The sequence below is a fragment of the Salvelinus sp. IW2-2015 genome, unplaced genomic scaffold (assembly GCF_002910315.2).
Source record: "Salvelinus sp. IW2-2015 unplaced genomic scaffold, ASM291031v2 Un_scaffold16552, whole genome shotgun sequence".
Taxonomy (NCBI): Eukaryota; Metazoa; Chordata; class Actinopteri; order Salmoniformes; family Salmonidae; genus Salvelinus; species Salvelinus sp. IW2-2015.
Window position 1 is genome coordinate 80,758 of NW_019957641.1, and position 19,011 is coordinate 99,768.

Genomic DNA, 19,011 nt, shown 5'->3' on the forward strand with positions numbered 1-19,011 from the left:
ATCATAAACTACTATGAAGTTTGAGAGCAGCATTACATGCAGAATGAGGTTAGAATAGGTTGAGTTTGTGGCTCAGAAAATTAGGATGGCAGAGTGGTTAGGTTGTATTAGGTTGTTTTTGGTTGTGACAGGATCAGGAAACAGGTATTTGGCTTCAGTCCACTCAATCCAGTAGGTCACAACGTTGCGGAACTCTCACATAGAAATACATACAAAAGTATAGGACACCCCTTCAAATTAGTTGATTTGCCTATTTCAGCCAAACCCGTTGCTGACAGGGGTATAAAATCGAGCACACAGCATGCATTCTCCATAGACAAACATTGCCAGTAGAACGGCCATATTGAAGAGCTCAGTGACTTTCAACGATGCCACCTTTCCAACAAGTTAGTTTGTTAACTTTCTTCCCTGCTAGAGATGTCAACTGTAAGTGCTGTTATTGTGAAGTGGAAACGTCTTGGACCAACAACGGCTCAGTCGAGAAGTGAAAGGCCACACAAGCTCACAGAATGAGACCGCCGAGTGCTGAAGAGCGTAAAAATTGTCTGTCCTCGGTTGCAACACTCACTACCGAGTTCCAAACTGCCTCTGGAAGTAACATCAGCACAAGAGCTGTTTGTCAGGTAGCTTCATGAAATGGGTTTCCATGGCCAAAGCAGCCGCACACAAACCTAGAGTGTGAAAGCTTTTATAGCAGCAAAGGGGACCTACTCCATATTTAATACCCATGAATTTGGAATGAGATGTTCATCGAGCAGGTGTCACATACCCTTTGGTCATGTAGTGTAGCTATATTGTGTATGACAGGCATGTCATGTAGTAGTAGGGTTAACATTTTGTTTTCCTCTCTCTCCTCTTTCCTCTCTCTCCTCCTTCCTCTCTTCTCATCCTATCCAATATTTTCAGGTGTAACGAAATGAAATGGGACACCTCAACTTGTCTGGCTTTGGTAGGCCTTGGCCCACGCATGGGCTTTACCTGCTCCACTGGTTCTCCCATAACTACGTCATATTCGWCAACAATGGTGACCTGCTGGCGCTGTACAACCCCAAAATGAAGGAGTTCGGCTTCCATTGCTTCGATAACCGATTCGAGTGTGACGGTTACTGTTGCCAACTGCTCCCCAACCAGAACTTTCCGTACTATGAGATGGGCAACCTGAAWACCCCAGGGGCAGATGACTTGCCACCGTACGTTACGCAGAACTACAAAGGACACCATGATGACAGCAATATGGATCCATATCATCATCAGTCTTCACCCCGACTCGATGTGACCCAACATGAGGATGTGAGGACCTTTGATCGCCAGAAGACCTATCGGATCAGTAGGGGTTTGGTCAGGCTCATCCGTAATCTGGAGCTGGAGGAGCTGCTAAGGCAAGCTGGGTACCTGGTTCCCAGACCAATTTATGTTTGTCAAAGCAGTCAAGTGGCAAGAGACTCCAGCTCGAAGCCACACCACCGTTTATCAACCAGCTGTCAGCCAACCTGACCGGGTCAACATCAAGAGGCCATCTGTTGTGAGTCCCAGGCCAACACCATCAAGGGAGTCTGTGATTGACATGCCACATGACTCAATGCCTCGCGAGAGCAAAGGAAACATGCTGACACAGAGTCATGTTTCTGTCAATATCCCCGAGAGCAGAGACTCCCATAAGCCTCGGCGGGAGAGGCGATGCTGTGTCATTCTGTAGACTGGGCCAAAGAGTCAAAAGAGTTGTGCTACTTCCTCTTACAGGATGAATTGGGAAAATAACCGTAGACATAATTTATTACAGTGCTCCTGTAAGTAGGTTTACAGTGCAATACAGCAGTGACCCTTAACCCTAAGTAACTTTTTAAACAAGTATTTTGAATAAAGCAATTGTTTTATGAAAAATTATTTATTTCAACATGCAATCACTTCTTAATATGTGTAGATTTCTTATAGATTATAATCAACCTCTATACTTCTAGTCTAAAGAAAACTACAACACAGCCCAGTTACCAGGTTTGGAACAGAACACAGAACCTGTTCCTGGTTTGGAACAGAATACAGAACCTGGTCCTGGTTTGGAACAGAATACAGAATCTGTTCCTGGTATGGAACAGAATAGAGAACTTGTTCCTGGTTTGGAACAGAATACAGATCCTGTTCCTGGTATCGAACAGAATACAGAACTTGTTCCTGGTGTGGAACAGGTTTRGAACAGAATACAGAACCTGTACCTGATATGGAACAGAATACAGAACTTGTTCCTGGTTTGGAACAGAATACAGAACCTGTTCCTGATATGGAACAGAATACAGAACTTGTTCCTGGTTTGGAACAGGTTTGGAACAGAATACAGAACCTGTTCCTGGTTTGGAACAAAATAAGCTACATTGGATGTAAATGGAGCTATGCTTGCAAAGACTGACAGCCCAGGAGATTGACATGATAGTGTGTTCCAACCAGGACTCCAACCTGGGTCCGTAGACTGTCGGTCCAACACCCAAACAGTTGGGCTAAGCCAATAGGTCCAAACCTCTTCTCAAAATAACTGTGATATGTCGAAGGTATACATGGTTTGTTTACAAAGACTCAAATGACATCAAAAATATAAGTATGGAGTAATACAACCTTACATTTTAGATAAAGCTTTTCGATAGGTGTATCCAAGTCAAATGATATACTCTTGTAAATTATATGTTAACAGTTCAGTGAAACGTCTGCACAAACTTTTTTGTCACTTTGGGTTATCCTTGCAATACATCTTTTTTCAAAAGCCTTTTATTTATCAAAATCTTAAGAGGGATTCCCCTAGCTAGACCTTTAGGATTCCCATGGATTAGAAAAATGTGTACAAGAAATGAATTTGTTCCATATGCTGTATAGGGCTTAATGTGATGTCTCAAGGTATTTTTTTGTAACTATTTTACATGAAATTGAATATTTGTTATCTACTGTCTATGCATTTCTACTGTCTGAATTTCAGGGTGGTTACATTTCTTCAGCCCTATCCCTCAGGTTTTTACCAAACAGTAGTGGGGTACCCAGTTTGTTATTATTTGAAAAGCAGATTGCCCTTTAATAATCGTAATTCTCTTTCACTAATGCAACTGTACATAGTTGATTTTCTGTAAAACCAAGGCCAATAGWTTATCAAATTCCCACAGTGTTGTAACAGCTCTGTTCTAATTGGTTAAACAGCTTCTTGTTTAGATTCAAATGACTAAAGGGCTCTAATCAATTCGTATCGGCGAAGTTCAGCGTTACAGCATGATCGAAATTTGAAGGCACATTTCAGCGGAGACTGCGCGTTCACGGTAAACTCGTGATTGTCGCCTCAATGGGAAAGKACCTTTACATATCTATCTCGCAATCTGTAACTCTTCAGCGACACATATTGAATAGAGCCCTACAGTAAATTGTTCCGATAAAATGCTGATTAAAAAGTAACACCATTTAATTGTTTTATTTCACCTTTATTTAACCAGGTAGGCGACCTGGCCAAGATAAAGCAAAGCAAACCATAAACCGATACCACATCTTATAGTTAAAACGTTTGTGAAAGCAGAAAGAGATGAGTAAAGTGGTTTTACAAGCGGTTAACTGGTACAACGTGTCAACGTAGACTCATTTTTAAGCATTCCTTCAGAATGTGAATTTGTTAGAAATCATAAGCCAACTGTTGATAAAAGGGAATAAGTAACCATTTGTGCATTAGCGATCAAAGAAAGCATACAATAAATCAACCCATCTATTTCCCACTCTTTATTCTCTATTCGCTTAAAGATAACACTGAGAACTATTGACCAGTCAGAACATACTGTAGTTCATTGATTATGCCTGTGTTATAGTTCCCAGGTGTGGGATGTTATAGGCAGATATGTAATGAAGAGAAAGAGAGAATTAGCTTCTTTAACTTGGTTTCTGTTCCAATGCATTTATTAAAGTTTCTCATATTCAAAATGTATGTTTAATTCAAAATCATCTCATGACATTGTATATTGTAGAAAASGATCCGTTTACATTCATTTAAATAGATTCACATATTTATTCTCACATCAATTGAAATCCCTTTTTCACAAGCAGTAGTTTATAACTGTAACGATGTACGCTGAGAGCCGGAAAGTAAGTTCAGGGAGTGAATGCATTTAATTAATGAATAAACAAAACAAGAAATACAAACAGCGCACCAACATGAAACAGGAACAATGACGACTGGGGAAGAAACCAAAGGGAGTGACATATAAAGGGCAGGTAATSAAGGAGGTGATGGAGTCCAAGTCAGTGTCATTATGCGCGTAACACCGGTGACATGTGTGCACCTTAACGAGCAACCTGGTGACCTAGAGGCCGGAGAGGGAGCACACGTGACAATAACTACTGTGTATCTGTGTGTGTCACACCTGCTGTAATTTATACAAGGTCAAAGTTCAATGATTACGGTCAACGATGGTCTATTTATAGACGGTTTACAGTATACACTGTTACCGTGTCAAAAGGTGGTCAGTCTCKATTTCTCAAATCACATTGTTTCATAATAACCTCMTCTCCATTCAGTTTTTATTGAATATGTAGTTTAATGTCACCACAAACGGACTAGAAACTTGTACAGTAACAGCCAGCTGGCCATTTAATCTKAGGTGAGGGTATTAAAGCACTTTTTCCCTGCAGCGACACAATTTTTCATTGAATTGAAATRCACTAGGTTTTTTTCGAGACCGACATACAGTTCAACCTCGGCTCAAATCCTAGGTATGGGKCTGACCATTATCTCAATATTGGTACACTTAGTGATAAGGCTGAGGTGTGTTAGACAGGCAGAGTACCAGTTACAGGAAGTCTTCATTGGCACACCATGATACCATGGAGCTGTCAAGYTTAGGAGTCCATTTTGGATCAACTTTTATCCAGATCAATTTTTATGATTTTTGCCATTATTATGTTGGTGGCGGGAARGCTGAAAGCACACTCACTGTTAACATGATTAAACACTCCCTTTCCTCTTTCAAGGAAATTAAACTTAGACCTCATACTATACCGTAGAGGCCTACCGATGTAGGATCTTAATTTGATCACTTTTTTGTTGCTGATAATTATCCTGCAGGGAATGAAAACTTGTAGTGTTTTGAGTTTTAAAAAGGATTCTAAAGTTTGTAATTTGGATATTGATTTCCAAATTGATTTGCACTGACGAAAAATGTATCAACCCCTTAAAAAAAAATCCCTTCATTATAATCCACATCATAATTCAACTTTCCTGTTGCTGTAGGATTATTTTCCTGCTGTAGCAAACTGGCTCAAATGAATATCCTACATCTGTATGTGGCTGTTACAATGGATGTGCAACACATTCCATGGTGTTGTCAGTGCCGGCTTCCATTGGGTTGCCGGCTTCCCATTCCCTTTATTCAGGAAATCAGTCAGTCAGTCAAGCAGGTGCTGTGGACGGTACTGTAGCAGGGAGTGGAAAAGTAGGGACAAACACCATCCAATATGGGGGCTATACATTTTATGTGGATGTTACTCCTCTCAGGCTCTATGTGTTGTCAGGGGCGTCCCCATCGGTGAGTACAGTTTGTTTGTGGCTACATTTTGAAGATTGGTATGATATCAATGCGGTACATGGTGTGGGGCATACTGTATACGGTAGATGAATAGAAAACGGTTAAGATCAATTAGAAATGTTAGTCGTAATGGACTTGCCTTTGCTACATGTACGTTCTTATATTATTTTGTACATATAAGCTATTTATTCGATTATTATGTCTTTTTGACACTTCATTTAGACATTTGTAAACAGAGGGGGAGACAGGCAAGTTGGAGTAACAGTAGGAAGGGTGAACGTGGGGAATGAACCGGTAGGGAGAGGCATATATGTGGCTGGAGCCGGGAGCGTTGCCATTAGACCAACATGACGCATATATTTTTGTTACCTAACTACAGTGGCGATTTTAGCATGACAATCTTGGTAGGGCAAACTCCCCAGAACATTTTGAGATGCATGCCAGCAAAGCCACAACACAAAACAACACTAAACAATACATTAGTTGATTAGTTGATCATTACTGTAATGGTGCCCACAAACTGTTAGGGCCTACATAAAGCTGTCCCAACAGCAGCAGAGTCCCAACAGCAGTCCCAACACCTTACCACTGCCAAACCTGGCTATCATCGGAGCCTTGTCTGGCAACGAAAYAGTTCATTCAGTCTCATTTATTGCCTTTCAAAAAAACAGCCGATATGGCTGACTTGCTTAAACAAATAAGCATATAATGCAGACAATGAAAGCTCTTACAATATTCGGTGATTACATTTCTCTAAAACAGGCTATAGGCTACATGTGCACCACCAGTAGGCTAAGTTATGAGGGGGAAAGGGACCAAATTATTAGGGTGAGGCACATGGGCTACTAACAGCTTACTACACAACATACACTTAGTATTACTTTCTTAGCTAAAGTATACATATCTCCCTGGTATATTACATAATTTATGAAGCAGCATACAATACATTTTTGGACTCACCTTGTTGTGCTGTACTCACTTGAACAGCAATTTGTGGACAAACTTTGTCATCAAACTTTGTCATCAAAGTCTGGCATTCTCTGGATTTATGGTGCTTTCAAGACAACTGGGAACTCTGAAGAAAAACTATGTTGAATCATGACATCAGTGATCTTCAGGTCCACTAGTTCCCGACATGGAATTCCGAATTGAATGACCCGTTAAATGTCATTCATTTATGTCCAATGGCCGATGAGCACTGATACGTTTTATCTATAATTTCTCTTCATATGACAAGGATTGAAAAGGATTTGCCAGTAGATTGTCAACGTGATTCATGATGATGACTCCTTGTCTAGTTTGCTAGCTAAGATTTTGAAACTATAATGTTGACATGATCAGTCCAATCAAATCTAGGGTAGGTATAACGGGATTTTATCTGAGGCCAATGACCTTGAGCCTTCTTGGATGGGCAATTCTAATGTAACTCTATTGCAGCACCCAAGGGGCTTGAATTTTCAAGCTCTCCCTGTAGATTTTGCAGGGATATAGTGTCCCCTTGAGTGACAGAACACTGAGCCAATCACGGCGCAACTAGAGAACATTACCAACCCCTACGCGCATATATTGTGCTTATGACAGGCATGTCATGTAGTAGTAGCGGTTAACATTTTGTTTTCCTCTCTCTCCTCTTCCTCTCTCTCCTCCTTCCTTCTTCTCATCCTTCCAATTTTCAGGTGTAACGAAATGAAATGGGACACCTCAACTTGTCTGGCTTGGTAGGCCTTGGCCCACGCATGGGCTTTACCTGCTCCACTGGTTCTCCCATAACTACGTCATATTCGACAACAATGGTGACCTGCTGGCGCTGTACAACCCCAAAATGAAGGAGTTCGGCTTCCATGCTTCGATAACCGATTCGAGTGTACGGTTACTGTTGCCAACTGCTCCCCAACCAGAACTTTCCGTACTATGAGATGGGGCAACCTGAATACCCCAGGGGCAGATGACTTCGCACCGTACGTTACGCAGAACTACAAAGGACACCATGATGACAGCAATATGGATCCATATCATCATCAGGCTTCACCCCGACTCGATGTGACCCAACATGAGATGTGAGGACCTTTGATCGCCAGAAGACCTATCGGATCAGTAGGGGGTTGGTCAGGCCTCATCCGTAATCTGGAGCTGGAGGAGCTGCTAAGGCAAGCTGGTACCTGGTTCCCAGACCAATTTATGTTTGTCAAAGCAGATCAAGTGGCAAGAGACTCCAGCTCGAAGCCACACCACCGTTTATCAACCAGCTGTCAGCCAACCTGACCGGGTCAACATCAAGAGGCCATCTGTTGTAGAGTCCCAGGCCAACACCATCAAGGGAGTCTGTGATTGACATGCCACATGACTCAATGCCTCGCGAGAGCAAAAGAAACATGCTGACACAGAGTCATGTTTCTGTCAATATCCCCGAGAGCAGAGACTCCCATAAGCCTCGGCGGGAAGGCGATGCTGTGTCATTCTGTAGACTGGGCCAAAGAGTCAAAAGAGTTGTGCATCCTCTTACAGATGAATTGGGAAAATAACCGTAGACATAATTTATTACAGTGCCTGTAAGTTAGGTATTACAGTGCAATACAGCAGTCACCCTAACCCTAAGTAAACTTTTTAAACAAGTATTTTGAAAAGCAATTGTTTTATGAAAAATTATTTATTTCAACATGCAATCACTTCTTAATATGTGTAATTTCTTATAGATTATAATCAACCTCTATACTTCTAGGCTAAAGAAAACTACAACACAGCCAGTTACCAGGTTTGGAAACAGAACACAAAACCTGTTCCTGGTTTGAACAGAATACAGACCTGGTCCTGGTTGGAACAGAATACAGAATCTGTTTCCTGGATATGAACAGAATAGAGAACTTGTTCCTGGTTTGGAACAGAATACAGATCCTGTTCCTGGTATCGAACAGAATACAGAACTTGTTCCTGGTTGGGAACAGGTTTAGAACAGAATACAGAACCTGTACCTGATATGGAACAGAATACAGAACCTTGTTCTGGTTTGGAACAGAATACAAACCTGTCTGATAATGAACAGAATACAGAACTTGTTCCTGGTTTGAACAGGTTGGAACAGGAATTACAGAACCTGTTCCTGGTTTGGAACAAATAAGCTACATTGGATGTAAATGGAGCTATGCTTGCAAGACTGCACGCCAGGAGATTGACATGATAGTGTTGTTCCAACCAGGACTCCAACCTGGGTCCGTAGACTGTCGGCTCCAACACCCAAACATTGGGCTAAGCCAATAGGTCCAAACCTCTTCTCAAATAACTTGATATGTCGAAGGTATACATGGTTTTGTTTACAAAGACTCAAATGACATCAAAAATATAGTATGGAGTAATACAACCGTACATTTAGATAAAGCTTTTCGATAGGTGTACCAAGTCAAATGATATACTCTTGTAAATTATATGTTAACAGTTCAGTGAAACGTCTGCCAACAAACTTTTTGTCACTTTGGGTTATCCTTGCAATACATCTTTCAAAAGCCTTTTATTTATCAAAATCTTAAGAGGGATTCCCCTAGCTAGACCTTAGGATTCCCATGGATTAGAAAAATGTGTACAAGAAATGAATTTGTTCAGGTATTTTTTGTAACTAATTACATGAAATTGAATATTGTATCTACTGTCTATGCATTTCTACTGTCTGAATTTCAGGGTGGTTACATTTCTTCAGCCCTATCCCTCAGGTTTTTACCAAACAGTAGTGGGTACCCAGTTTGTTATTATTGAAAAGCAGATGCCCCTTTAATAATCGTAATTCTCTTTCACGAATGCAACTGTACATAGTTGATTTTCTGTAAAAACCAAGGCCAATAGTTTATCAAATTCCCACAGTGTTGTAACAGTCTGTTCTAATTGGTTAAACAGCTTCTTGTTTAGATTCAAATGGACTAAAGGGCTCTAATCAATTCGTATCGGCGAAGTTCAGCGTTACAGCATGATCGAAATTTGAAGGCACATTTCAGCGGAGACTGCGCGTCACGGTAAACTCGTGATTGTCGCCTCAATGGGAAAGGACCTTACATATCTATCTCGCAATCTGTAACTCTTCAGCGACACATATGAATAGAGCCCTACAGTAAATTTCGATAAAATGCTGATTAAAAAGTAACACATTTAATGTTTATTTCACCTTTATTTAACCAGGTAGGCGACCTGGCCAAGATAAAGCAAAGCAAACCATAAAACCGATACCACATCTTATAGTTAAAACGTTTGTGAAAGCAGAGAAAGGATGAGTAAAGTGGTTTTACAAGCGTTAACTGGTACAACGTGTCAACGTAGACTCATTTTTAAGCATTCCTTCAGAATGTTAATTTTTAGAAATCATAAGCCAACTGTTGATAAAAAGGGAATAAGTAACCATTTGTGCATTAGCGATCAAAGAAAGCATACAATAAATCAACCCTCTATTTCCACTCTATTCTCTATTCGCTTAAAATAACACTGAGACTATTGTACCAGCAGAACATACTGTAGTTTCATTGATTATGCCTGTGTATAGTTCCAGGTGTGCGGATGTTATAGGCAGATATGTAATGAAAGAAAGAGAGAATGTAGCTTCTTTAACTTGGTTTCGTTTCCAATGCATTATTATAAGTTTTCATATTACAAAATGTATGGTTAATTCAAAATCATCTCATGACATTGTTATATTGTAAAAAGGATCCGTTTTACATTCATTTAAATAGATTCACATATTTATTCTCACATCAATTGAAATCCCTTTTTCAACAAGCAGTAGTTTATAACTGTAACGTAGTACGCTGAGAGCCGGAAAGTAAGTTCAGGGAGTGAATGCATTTAATTAATGAATAAACAAAACAAGAAATACAAACAGCGCACAACATGAAACAGGAACATGACGACTGGGGAAGAATCCAAAGGGAGTGACTATAAAGGGCAGGTAATGAAGGAGGTGATGGAGTCCAAGTCAGTGTCATTATGCGCGTTAACACCGGTGACATGTGTGCACCTTAACGAGCAACCTGGTGACCTAGAGGCCGGGGAGGGAGCACACGTGACAATAACTACTGTGTATCTTTGTGTGTGCTCACACCTGCCTGTAATTTATACAAGGTCAAAGTTCAATGATTACGGTCAACGATGGTCTTATTTATAGACGCGTTTACAGTACACACTCTGTTACCGTGTCAAAAAGGTGGTCAGTCTCGATTCTCAAATCACATTGTTTCATAATAACCTCATCTCCATTCATTTTAGTTAATATGTAGTTTAAGTCACCACAAACGGACTAGAAACTTGTACAGTAACAGCCAGCTGGCCATAATCTGAGGTTGAGGCGATATAAAGGGGGACCAACTCCATATTAATGCCCATGATTTTGGAATGAGATGTTCGACGAGCAGGTGTCCATATACTTTTGGTCATGTAGTGTATCTTTGCATATGGAAACCATCAGAATAGAAAATTTGCATGAAAACCATGACAATATCATTGACATGTATGAGGCAATTTGTTTGGTTCTGTTTACTTTGTGGTGAAATGCTGAAGTGAAATGTTGTTGTGTGACTTTACCTCAGTATCGCCAAGCAAGTATCTGAGTAACTTCAACATCGACGCAAACAGTGGAGTCATCTCCGTGGTGACTGGGTTGGACAGAGAGGAGATACCTACAGTCACTGTCAATATCAAGGTATTGGGAATTGTAGCTACAGCATTCTAACGTTTTACGACTATTCAAAATAAGTAAAATCGCACTTCTCTCAGTTCATTCTCACTGTAGATTTACTCACTCACAATCACAAGTGCTTTAAGACAGTTAACATGGTATGGGCATTAGGAGAGCTGGTGACCGTTGTATACATTCCAAGTTATGRATGTCAAATATCAACATCTATCACTTCCTTCCAGGCATCTCAGCAGGATGACAGCCTAAAGACCGCTGGCACTTTAGTGTCTGTTACAATCGAGGACGTCAATGACAACGCTCCAGAGTTTGACAAAGCAAGCTACTCTGTCACACTACTGGAGAACTCTCAAATAGACACGGCTGTTTTCAGTCACAGTCACTGACCTGGACAAGGTAGGTACGGTGGCCTAGAGGTTCATTACACATACAAAAAATGGGTGATGGATTTACACAACAAGAGATGTACTTTACTACTCAAGCTAGGATGCGATGTCAATAAGTGCACATATCACAACAGTTTACATGTTTGTATCTTGAGTTGTGTCTGTTTCTACATGAGCCAGATCATTTGTCTCTCTAAAACATATTTCTTTCCCCAATTGGACATGAAACCATTTTGTCTTTGCCTCAGGGTGGATTTGTGGGAACGTTGCGGATCCTTCCGGAGACTGTGMCTTTTTCTATACACTTGGATGGAACTGTCATAGTGAAGAGTTCAGCTGACCTGGACAGGGAGACTGTTGRAAACTTCATCTTTCAGGTCAGACACTCTGAAACATAGCAGTACTTAGACCTCCAACTTTWATCCAYTTAGCAGCAGACATAATCACAATAACTTATAAATCAGAAAGGAATCTGTAAATATGTCTAAAAAGGTGCAAACCAGGTCTAAGGGCACTTGGCAGTGCCCTGTACCATCTACTAAAACGTATCTTGTCAATTAGTCTGTCACAATGGGCAGGGCACACGTCAGTTGGTATGCTGTTGAACACCTTCCCATATCTTCCCTACATCTAATATGAAGATTGAAGCACGGGAAAACGACCCACCTAACCACGYTGCGTTGGCTGATGTGAACGTCACCCTCCTGGATGAGAATGACAACAGTCCTCAATTGAAGAGCTCCAGGTACGAGGGCAAGGTCTTCAAGAACCAAACRGTGGGGATGTTGGTTACCCAGGTGAGACGGTTTCTAACCTTGAACCTCAAATCGTCACTGTGTTTGTTAAAGTGTTTTTTGACCAGAGGCATTTGCAACGTGAGAAACACATGATAGCCTTTTCATCGGCTGATGTCACCATACATATCCACAGTAACACGACTGTAAACTGGAAAAAACGGTACTGCTTTGTCACCACATGCATTTTATGCTATGTGATTGGTAGGTTGAAGCAGCGGACCTGGATGCTGGTGYTAATGGACAGGTCAAGTACTCAATAGAGTTTGGGAACGTGGAAGGATATTTCTCCATCGCTGAACACACAGGCGAGATAAAGCTGGAAAAKAACATTCCTCTGGAGGAGAACAAGGTCCTTCAGTTCCCTCTCTACGTGGAAGCAAGAGATGGTGAGTCTAGGTACAGTCTCTGTCTACAGAACTTGAAGGTACTGTCATGTAATACAATTTTGTTGAGCGCATTGTAGTGTGGAATTAATCTGAACGTAAAGTTGAGAAAATATGTAAAAGAACACAAGCAACTCAAGAAAACATACTATAGCCTGGTAATCATAGTATATGTACACTGTAGACTAGAAGAATATGAGAGGAATAGTGTATATCTACAGGAGGCTAGTCAGTCAACAGCTGGAGATTTGGTTATGGGTTCCCAAAACAATTTCAGCCCAAAGTGACTGTGGATGTTCTCCTCCTGTCCTGTAGGGGGCGGAATATCTCGTTCCTCCGCGGTGCTGGTGGAGATCCTGGCACCTGGAGATTCCAAACCCAAGTTCATCTTGGGTTTGGAGACGGATCCTGGGGCTGTGATTGTCAAGGTAAACATCCCCAGATCCACAAAATTCTACTTCATCTGAAAAAACAACCAGATTGATCCCATAACATTTTTGTCACCTCAAATACAGGTGACCTTCCTAGCAGTAACTACAGTAGTTCCCGTGACGCTTCAGGTCCTGACAGACACCGACAAGTTTGCCATTGACTCCAAAGGCGTTTTTACCTCTAAGGTCAAACTGGACTATGGGACCCAAAGGGACCCTTCTCCAACGGAGAAGTCACCATCTCCATCTCCTCATCTGCCACGCTATTTCGCTTCAGGGAGGTGAGTCCAACCAAATAATGAAGCTTCTGGTAAACCTTCTTTACATAATACATTTTGTTAGATGAGAATTTGGATCTAGGGTACCAGGTTTGTTTACTGAGGGGTGAATCATTTTGATTAAGAAATGACCACACACAAAAAAAGCAGATGCTTTTGATGACCTCATCATTGGCAAACCATGTTTAATTTAATCTCAGCATACAAGCTTAATCATGAGCAGTGTTAGGGTAACACTGTGTATTTACACTAGTGTGTCTTGTGTTGAAGGATGGGATGCTACTGGTTGTGGGTCCTCTGGATCGGGAGACCAATGACATCTATGAGCTGGTCATTGTGGCCACTGACAAGGGAACACCACAGAGACAGGTACTATATACAAAACACAGTGGCCTAATTTATAGGGACCCTTCACCCTGAAATCAGTACGACATTMCCATAGCAGTACCATATCATAACACCACAATATCATAACAGACAATATCAAAGTTCTGTGCAGCCTAGCTTCTTACACAAAGTTGGTTTCAACGATTCCAACCCCGCTTCACCAGAACATGACCAGCATCAGAGTGAGCGTGACAGATGTTAATGACAACWCGCCGGTGTTCAGTGCTAATACGTACACGAAGAGCATTCTGGTGAAGGACGCCAAGGTGGGGGACGTGCTGTTGACCCTCTCTGCCAYAGACAAGGACATGGGCCTGAACGCTCTCGTCACCTACAGGTTAGCCATGCACTGCTGTCCAACTCACATACACCTCTGTTGTACKTTCTACTCCCAGTCGTAGAGCCGGTACTGTAGAGATGAGTTTCAAGTCCACATTAAGGAATACATTKGCCTAAATGGATCCTTAACGATATTGAAGAAATGGTCTGTTTTTACACAGAGTTATGCGTCAAATGCTTCKCCTCTGGCTATCTAGTTTCTCCTCAGGTGCCTCCCCTCGCTTGGCCCTGAATGGTAGCACAGGAGAGGYGACCGTGGCCTCTGACCTTTCTGATGTCACAGAGGACACACCGCTTGAACTCACTGCAATGGCAAAGGACAGCGGGCTGCCTCCTCTGAACTCCACAGGTCAGGGATCGAGCATCACAAGTGGGCTTGTGTTTGTCTGTGTGTTTTTGTGACGTTGAGTTAGTGTAATATATCGTATGTTAGTCTGAATAGTGATGTGTGATAAATCTGTGTGTTCTCTCTTTCCCCCTCATAGCCAATGTCCAGGTCCTCCTGATGACTGTCAACCTCGGAGTGAGCGTGGCCTTTGAGAGCTCCTCCTACAACTTCAGCGTTCCGGAGAACGAACCAAAAGGGAGACCYGTGGGGACAGTGAAGGCAACCCCAGGGAGCCCCGTGTTTGTGGTCACTTACGTCCTGACTACGCACACGGACCTGTTCTCCGTCAATGCCCTGGGAGCCCTCATCACCAGAGAGCCGCTGGACAAAGAGACTCAGGAGTGGTACATCCTGGAGGTGGAGGCAGTGGACTCCAGAACTCCCCCTACTTCTGCCGTCGCAATGGTATGACCCATCAATGGTATGAAGTCATCCCTGCCGAAGACGTCAAAAAGTAAGACCAACGTGTTGTCAAATCACTTCATCCACAACAAAGTAGCCCATCCTATAATGAGGAAATCAAAGCCATTGTTGATTAAAGTTTAACTTTCAGGGTGGTGGGTCTGAGGTTGGTTTCATGAAGGGAATTTTTGTGAAACATTCTTTAGTAGGTGACATACAATGACTGAATGCAACATTGCTTCCACAATGTTCTATTCGGCACGATGAACATCCATGTCTGTTCTGCACGATACAAATCTATCTGAACCTTTTGTAATGTGACGTTGCATTCTTGAGAATCAGCCCCCCCTAATGTCCTTTCTCCGTCGTCACCCACAGCAAGCTGCAGAGCGAGGCGAGCGCGGTGAAGGCGGAGCTAGAGAAGGTGTTTGGGGCGGGGCTGGAGCACGTGGTGGAGGAGGAGTCAGCTGACACCGCCTCTGACCGGGTCATAGTCATCACCCTGGGCGTCCTGTTCARCCTGAGCCTGCTGGGATTGGTGGCGATGGGGACATTCACCGTTATCAAGTGAGTAGCTCATTCATGTTTGCTTATTGTGTTTGTTATTGACATGAAATTAAGATTAGCAGGAAATGACTTATGATAATGAATCTAGCCCTTGGCACTAGCCATATTTGCAATTATGAACACCCTTATCCCCAAAATGACTATGACACAAATTATTCGAGGCTAACCACTGTTTCAACATCTCAATTTCTTTTCCTTGTAGGTTCAGAAGGATGAAAGGACCCACAGAAGACTCCTGTATGGAAAGCTTTGACATTGATCGGCGAAATGAAGCTGACACGTAAAGTGCTGTTGTTTGAATATGCAAAATACATAAGACTTCATAGCCTTTGATTCCCTTGAGACTGATTAAATGACGATAGGATGGAATTGAACGAGTGATATTTCAAGTCGATGCTTTGTCGTTTTCAGACAGCTACTATGCGAGTTCTTTCTCATCCGCCTTTTCTTCTGCTTTAGAAATAAATAACCGTCAACATGCTGACTCATCTCTGGCCACTTTAATAATTCAAAATTGGATGCAATAAATGTATCACTGGCCACTTTAAACAACGCCACTTTATATAATGTTTACATACCCTACATTACTCATCTCATATGTATATACTATACTCTATACCATCTACTGCATCTTGCCTATGCCGTTCGGCCATCACTCATTCATATATTTATATGTACATATTCTTATTCATTCCTTTACACTTGTGTGTATACGGTAGTTGTTGTGAAATTGTTAGATTATTACTGCACGGTTGAAACTAGAAGCACGAGCATTTCGCTACACATCTGCTAACCATGTGTATGTGACCAATAACATTTGATTTGATTTTCTGCACTCATATTAGGACCATTTCTCTGTAAAACAAACAAAGACCTTTAGCCAATAAATGTAAGAATAAAAAAGGCACTGATATGAATATGAACATTTTAGCAGGAAGAATAGCACTTACTATTCATTATTTTATATGCTAATATATTGTTTCTGAGTGMTAATGATGGTATGTATTTCCCCTGTCACCAAACATACCTGAACCAACTCTTCACTGTGCAGTTAGGTTGAACTAATAAAAAAGACATACCCTGGATAGAAAGTGTCTTATTATTTTTACTAACATTTCTCTATGCTAATGCTTAGACTACTTTAGAAATGGCTCGAGCTCATTTTTGTTTTTTTATTGGATGCTCTAATGAACACTACCCAGATGTCAGCAGAAGGATCAGGATGTGACACACTCGCCGGTGTTCAGTGCTAATACGTACACGAAGAGCATTCTGGTGAAGGACGCCAAGGTGGGGGACGTGCTGTTGACCCTCTCTGCCAAGACAAGGACATGGGCCTGAACGCTCTCGTCACCTACAGGTTAGCCATGCACTGCTGTCCAACTCACATACACCTCTGTTGTACGTTCTACTCCAGTCGTAGAGCCGGTACTGTAGACCAATTGTGCGTCGCCCCACGGACCTCCMGGTCGCGGCCGGCTGCGACAGAGCCTGGGCGCGAACCCAGAGACTCTGGTGGCGCAGCTAGCACTGCGATGCAGTGCCCTAGACCACTGCGCCACCCGGGAGGCCTCATTTTTCATATCTTAATGATAGACAAGGACGCAGCTGGAGGATAATCTCTCTTCCGATCACCCTGACCTTAACTCTACCCCACCTAGACGCCAAAGTAAACATTGTCTTTGGTCATGTTGTTAAGTCATATACAGTAGGTGATAAAAATGTACGATGTGGATAGGCAAATGCAGGCTGGTAATTTGACTTAAGATGCTCAGTGAGACCATGAAGGTCAACAACGTTATGCGTTGGAGTCAACAATGTTACGTTTTGTCAACTACGTTACCCGTTAAGATCTTACCCCTCTCACTGTGTTCAGGTGGTGGCGGTGGACAAAGATGGCCTGAACGCCACAGCCCAGCTCAACATCACCGTTCTGGACTACAATGACAACACACCCCAGTTTCCTACTCTTCCAGACCCCATCCCTTTCCCTGAGGGGGAGTACTCGGACAAGTCTCCAGGAGAGGTGTACCATATCCTTGCCACAGACTCAGATCTCGGCTCCAACGGAGAAGTCACCATCTCCATCTCCTCATCTGCCACGCTATTTCGCTTCAGGGAGGTGAGTCCAACCAAATAATGAAGCTTCTGGTAAACCTTCTTTACATAATACATTTTGTTAGATGAGAATTTGGATCTAGGGTACCAGGTTTGTTTACTGAGGGGTSAATCATTTTGATTAAGAAATGACCAAACACAAAAAAAAGCAGATGCTTTTGATGACCTCATCATTGGCAAACCATGTTTAATTTAATCTCAGCATACAAGCTTAATCATGAGCAGTGTTGTTAGGGTAACACTGTGTATTTACACTAGTGTGTCTTGTGTTGAAGGATGGGATGCTACTGGTTGTGGGTCCTCTGGATCGGGAGACCAATGACATCTATGAGCTGGTCATTGTGGCCACTGACAAGGGAACACCACAGAGACAGGTACTATATACAAAACACAGTGGCCTAATTTATAGGGACCCTTCACCCTGAAATCAGTACGACATTMCCATAGCAGTACCATATCATAACACCACAATATCATAACAGACAATATCAAAGTTCTGTGCAGCCTAGCTTCTTACACAAAGTTGGTTTCAACGATTCCAACCCCGCTTCACCAGAACATGACCAGCATCAGAGTGAGCGTGACAGATGTTAATGACAACTCGCCGGTGTTCAGTGCTAATACGTACACGAGAGCTTCTGGTGAAGGACGCCAAGTGGGGGACGTGCTGTTGACCCTCTCTGCCACAGACAAGGACATGGGCCTGAACGCTCTCGTCACCTAAGGTTAGCCATGCACTGCTGTCCAACTCACATACACCTCTGTTGTACTGTTCTACTCCAGTCGTAGAGCGGTACCTGTAGATGAGTTTCAAGTCCACATTAAGGAATACATTTGCCTAAATGGATCCTTAACACGATATAGAAATGGTCTGTTTTTACACAGAGTTTATGCGTAAATGCTTCTCCTCTGGCTATCTAGTTTCTCCTCAGGTGCCTCCCCTCGCTTGGCCCTGAATGGTAGCACAGGAGAGGCGACCGTGGCCTCTGACCTTTCTGATGTCACAGAGGACCACACCGCTTGAACTCACTGCAATGGCAAAGGACAGCGGGCTGCCTCCTCTGAACTCCACAGGTCAGGGATCGAGCATACAAGTGGGCTTGTGTTTGTCTGTGTGTTTTTGTGACGTTGAGTTAGGGTGTATTATATCATCTGTTAGTCTGAATAATGATGTGTGTATAATCTGTTTGTGTTCTCTCTTTCCCCCTCATCGCCAATGTCCAGGTCCTCCTGATGACTGTCAACCTCGGAGTGAGCGTGGCCTTTGAGAGCTCCTCCTACAAACTTCAGCGTTCCGGAGAACGAACCAAAAGGGAACCTTGTGGGACAGTGA

General features: G+C 42.4%; 2 protein-coding genes across 2 annotated transcripts; both read left to right on the forward strand.

Annotated features, from left to right (window-relative positions):
- The first annotated feature begins 14,695 nt into the window (after positions 1–14,695).
- LOC139027482 (uncharacterized) lies at positions 14,696–15,853 on the forward strand. Its single transcript, XM_070442740.1, has 3 exons — positions 14,696–15,045; positions 15,372–15,560; positions 15,763–15,853. Exons 1-3 carry the CDS (start codon positions 14,999–15,001, stop codon positions 15,842–15,844), a joined length of 318 nt encoding a protein of 105 aa, XP_070298841.1. The 5' UTR covers positions 14,696–14,998; the 3' UTR covers positions 15,845–15,853.
- A 1,474-nt stretch (positions 15,854–17,327) lies between these two features.
- LOC139027481 (protocadherin beta-6-like) lies at positions 17,328–18,402 on the forward strand. Its single transcript, XM_070442738.1, has 4 exons — positions 17,328–17,348; positions 17,437–17,682; positions 17,954–18,052; positions 18,235–18,402. The coding sequence occupies exons 1-4, from the start codon at positions 17,328–17,330 to the stop codon at positions 18,400–18,402; spliced, it is 534 nt and encodes a 177-aa protein (XP_070298839.1).
- The last annotated feature ends 609 nt before the right edge of the window (positions 18,403–19,011 follow it).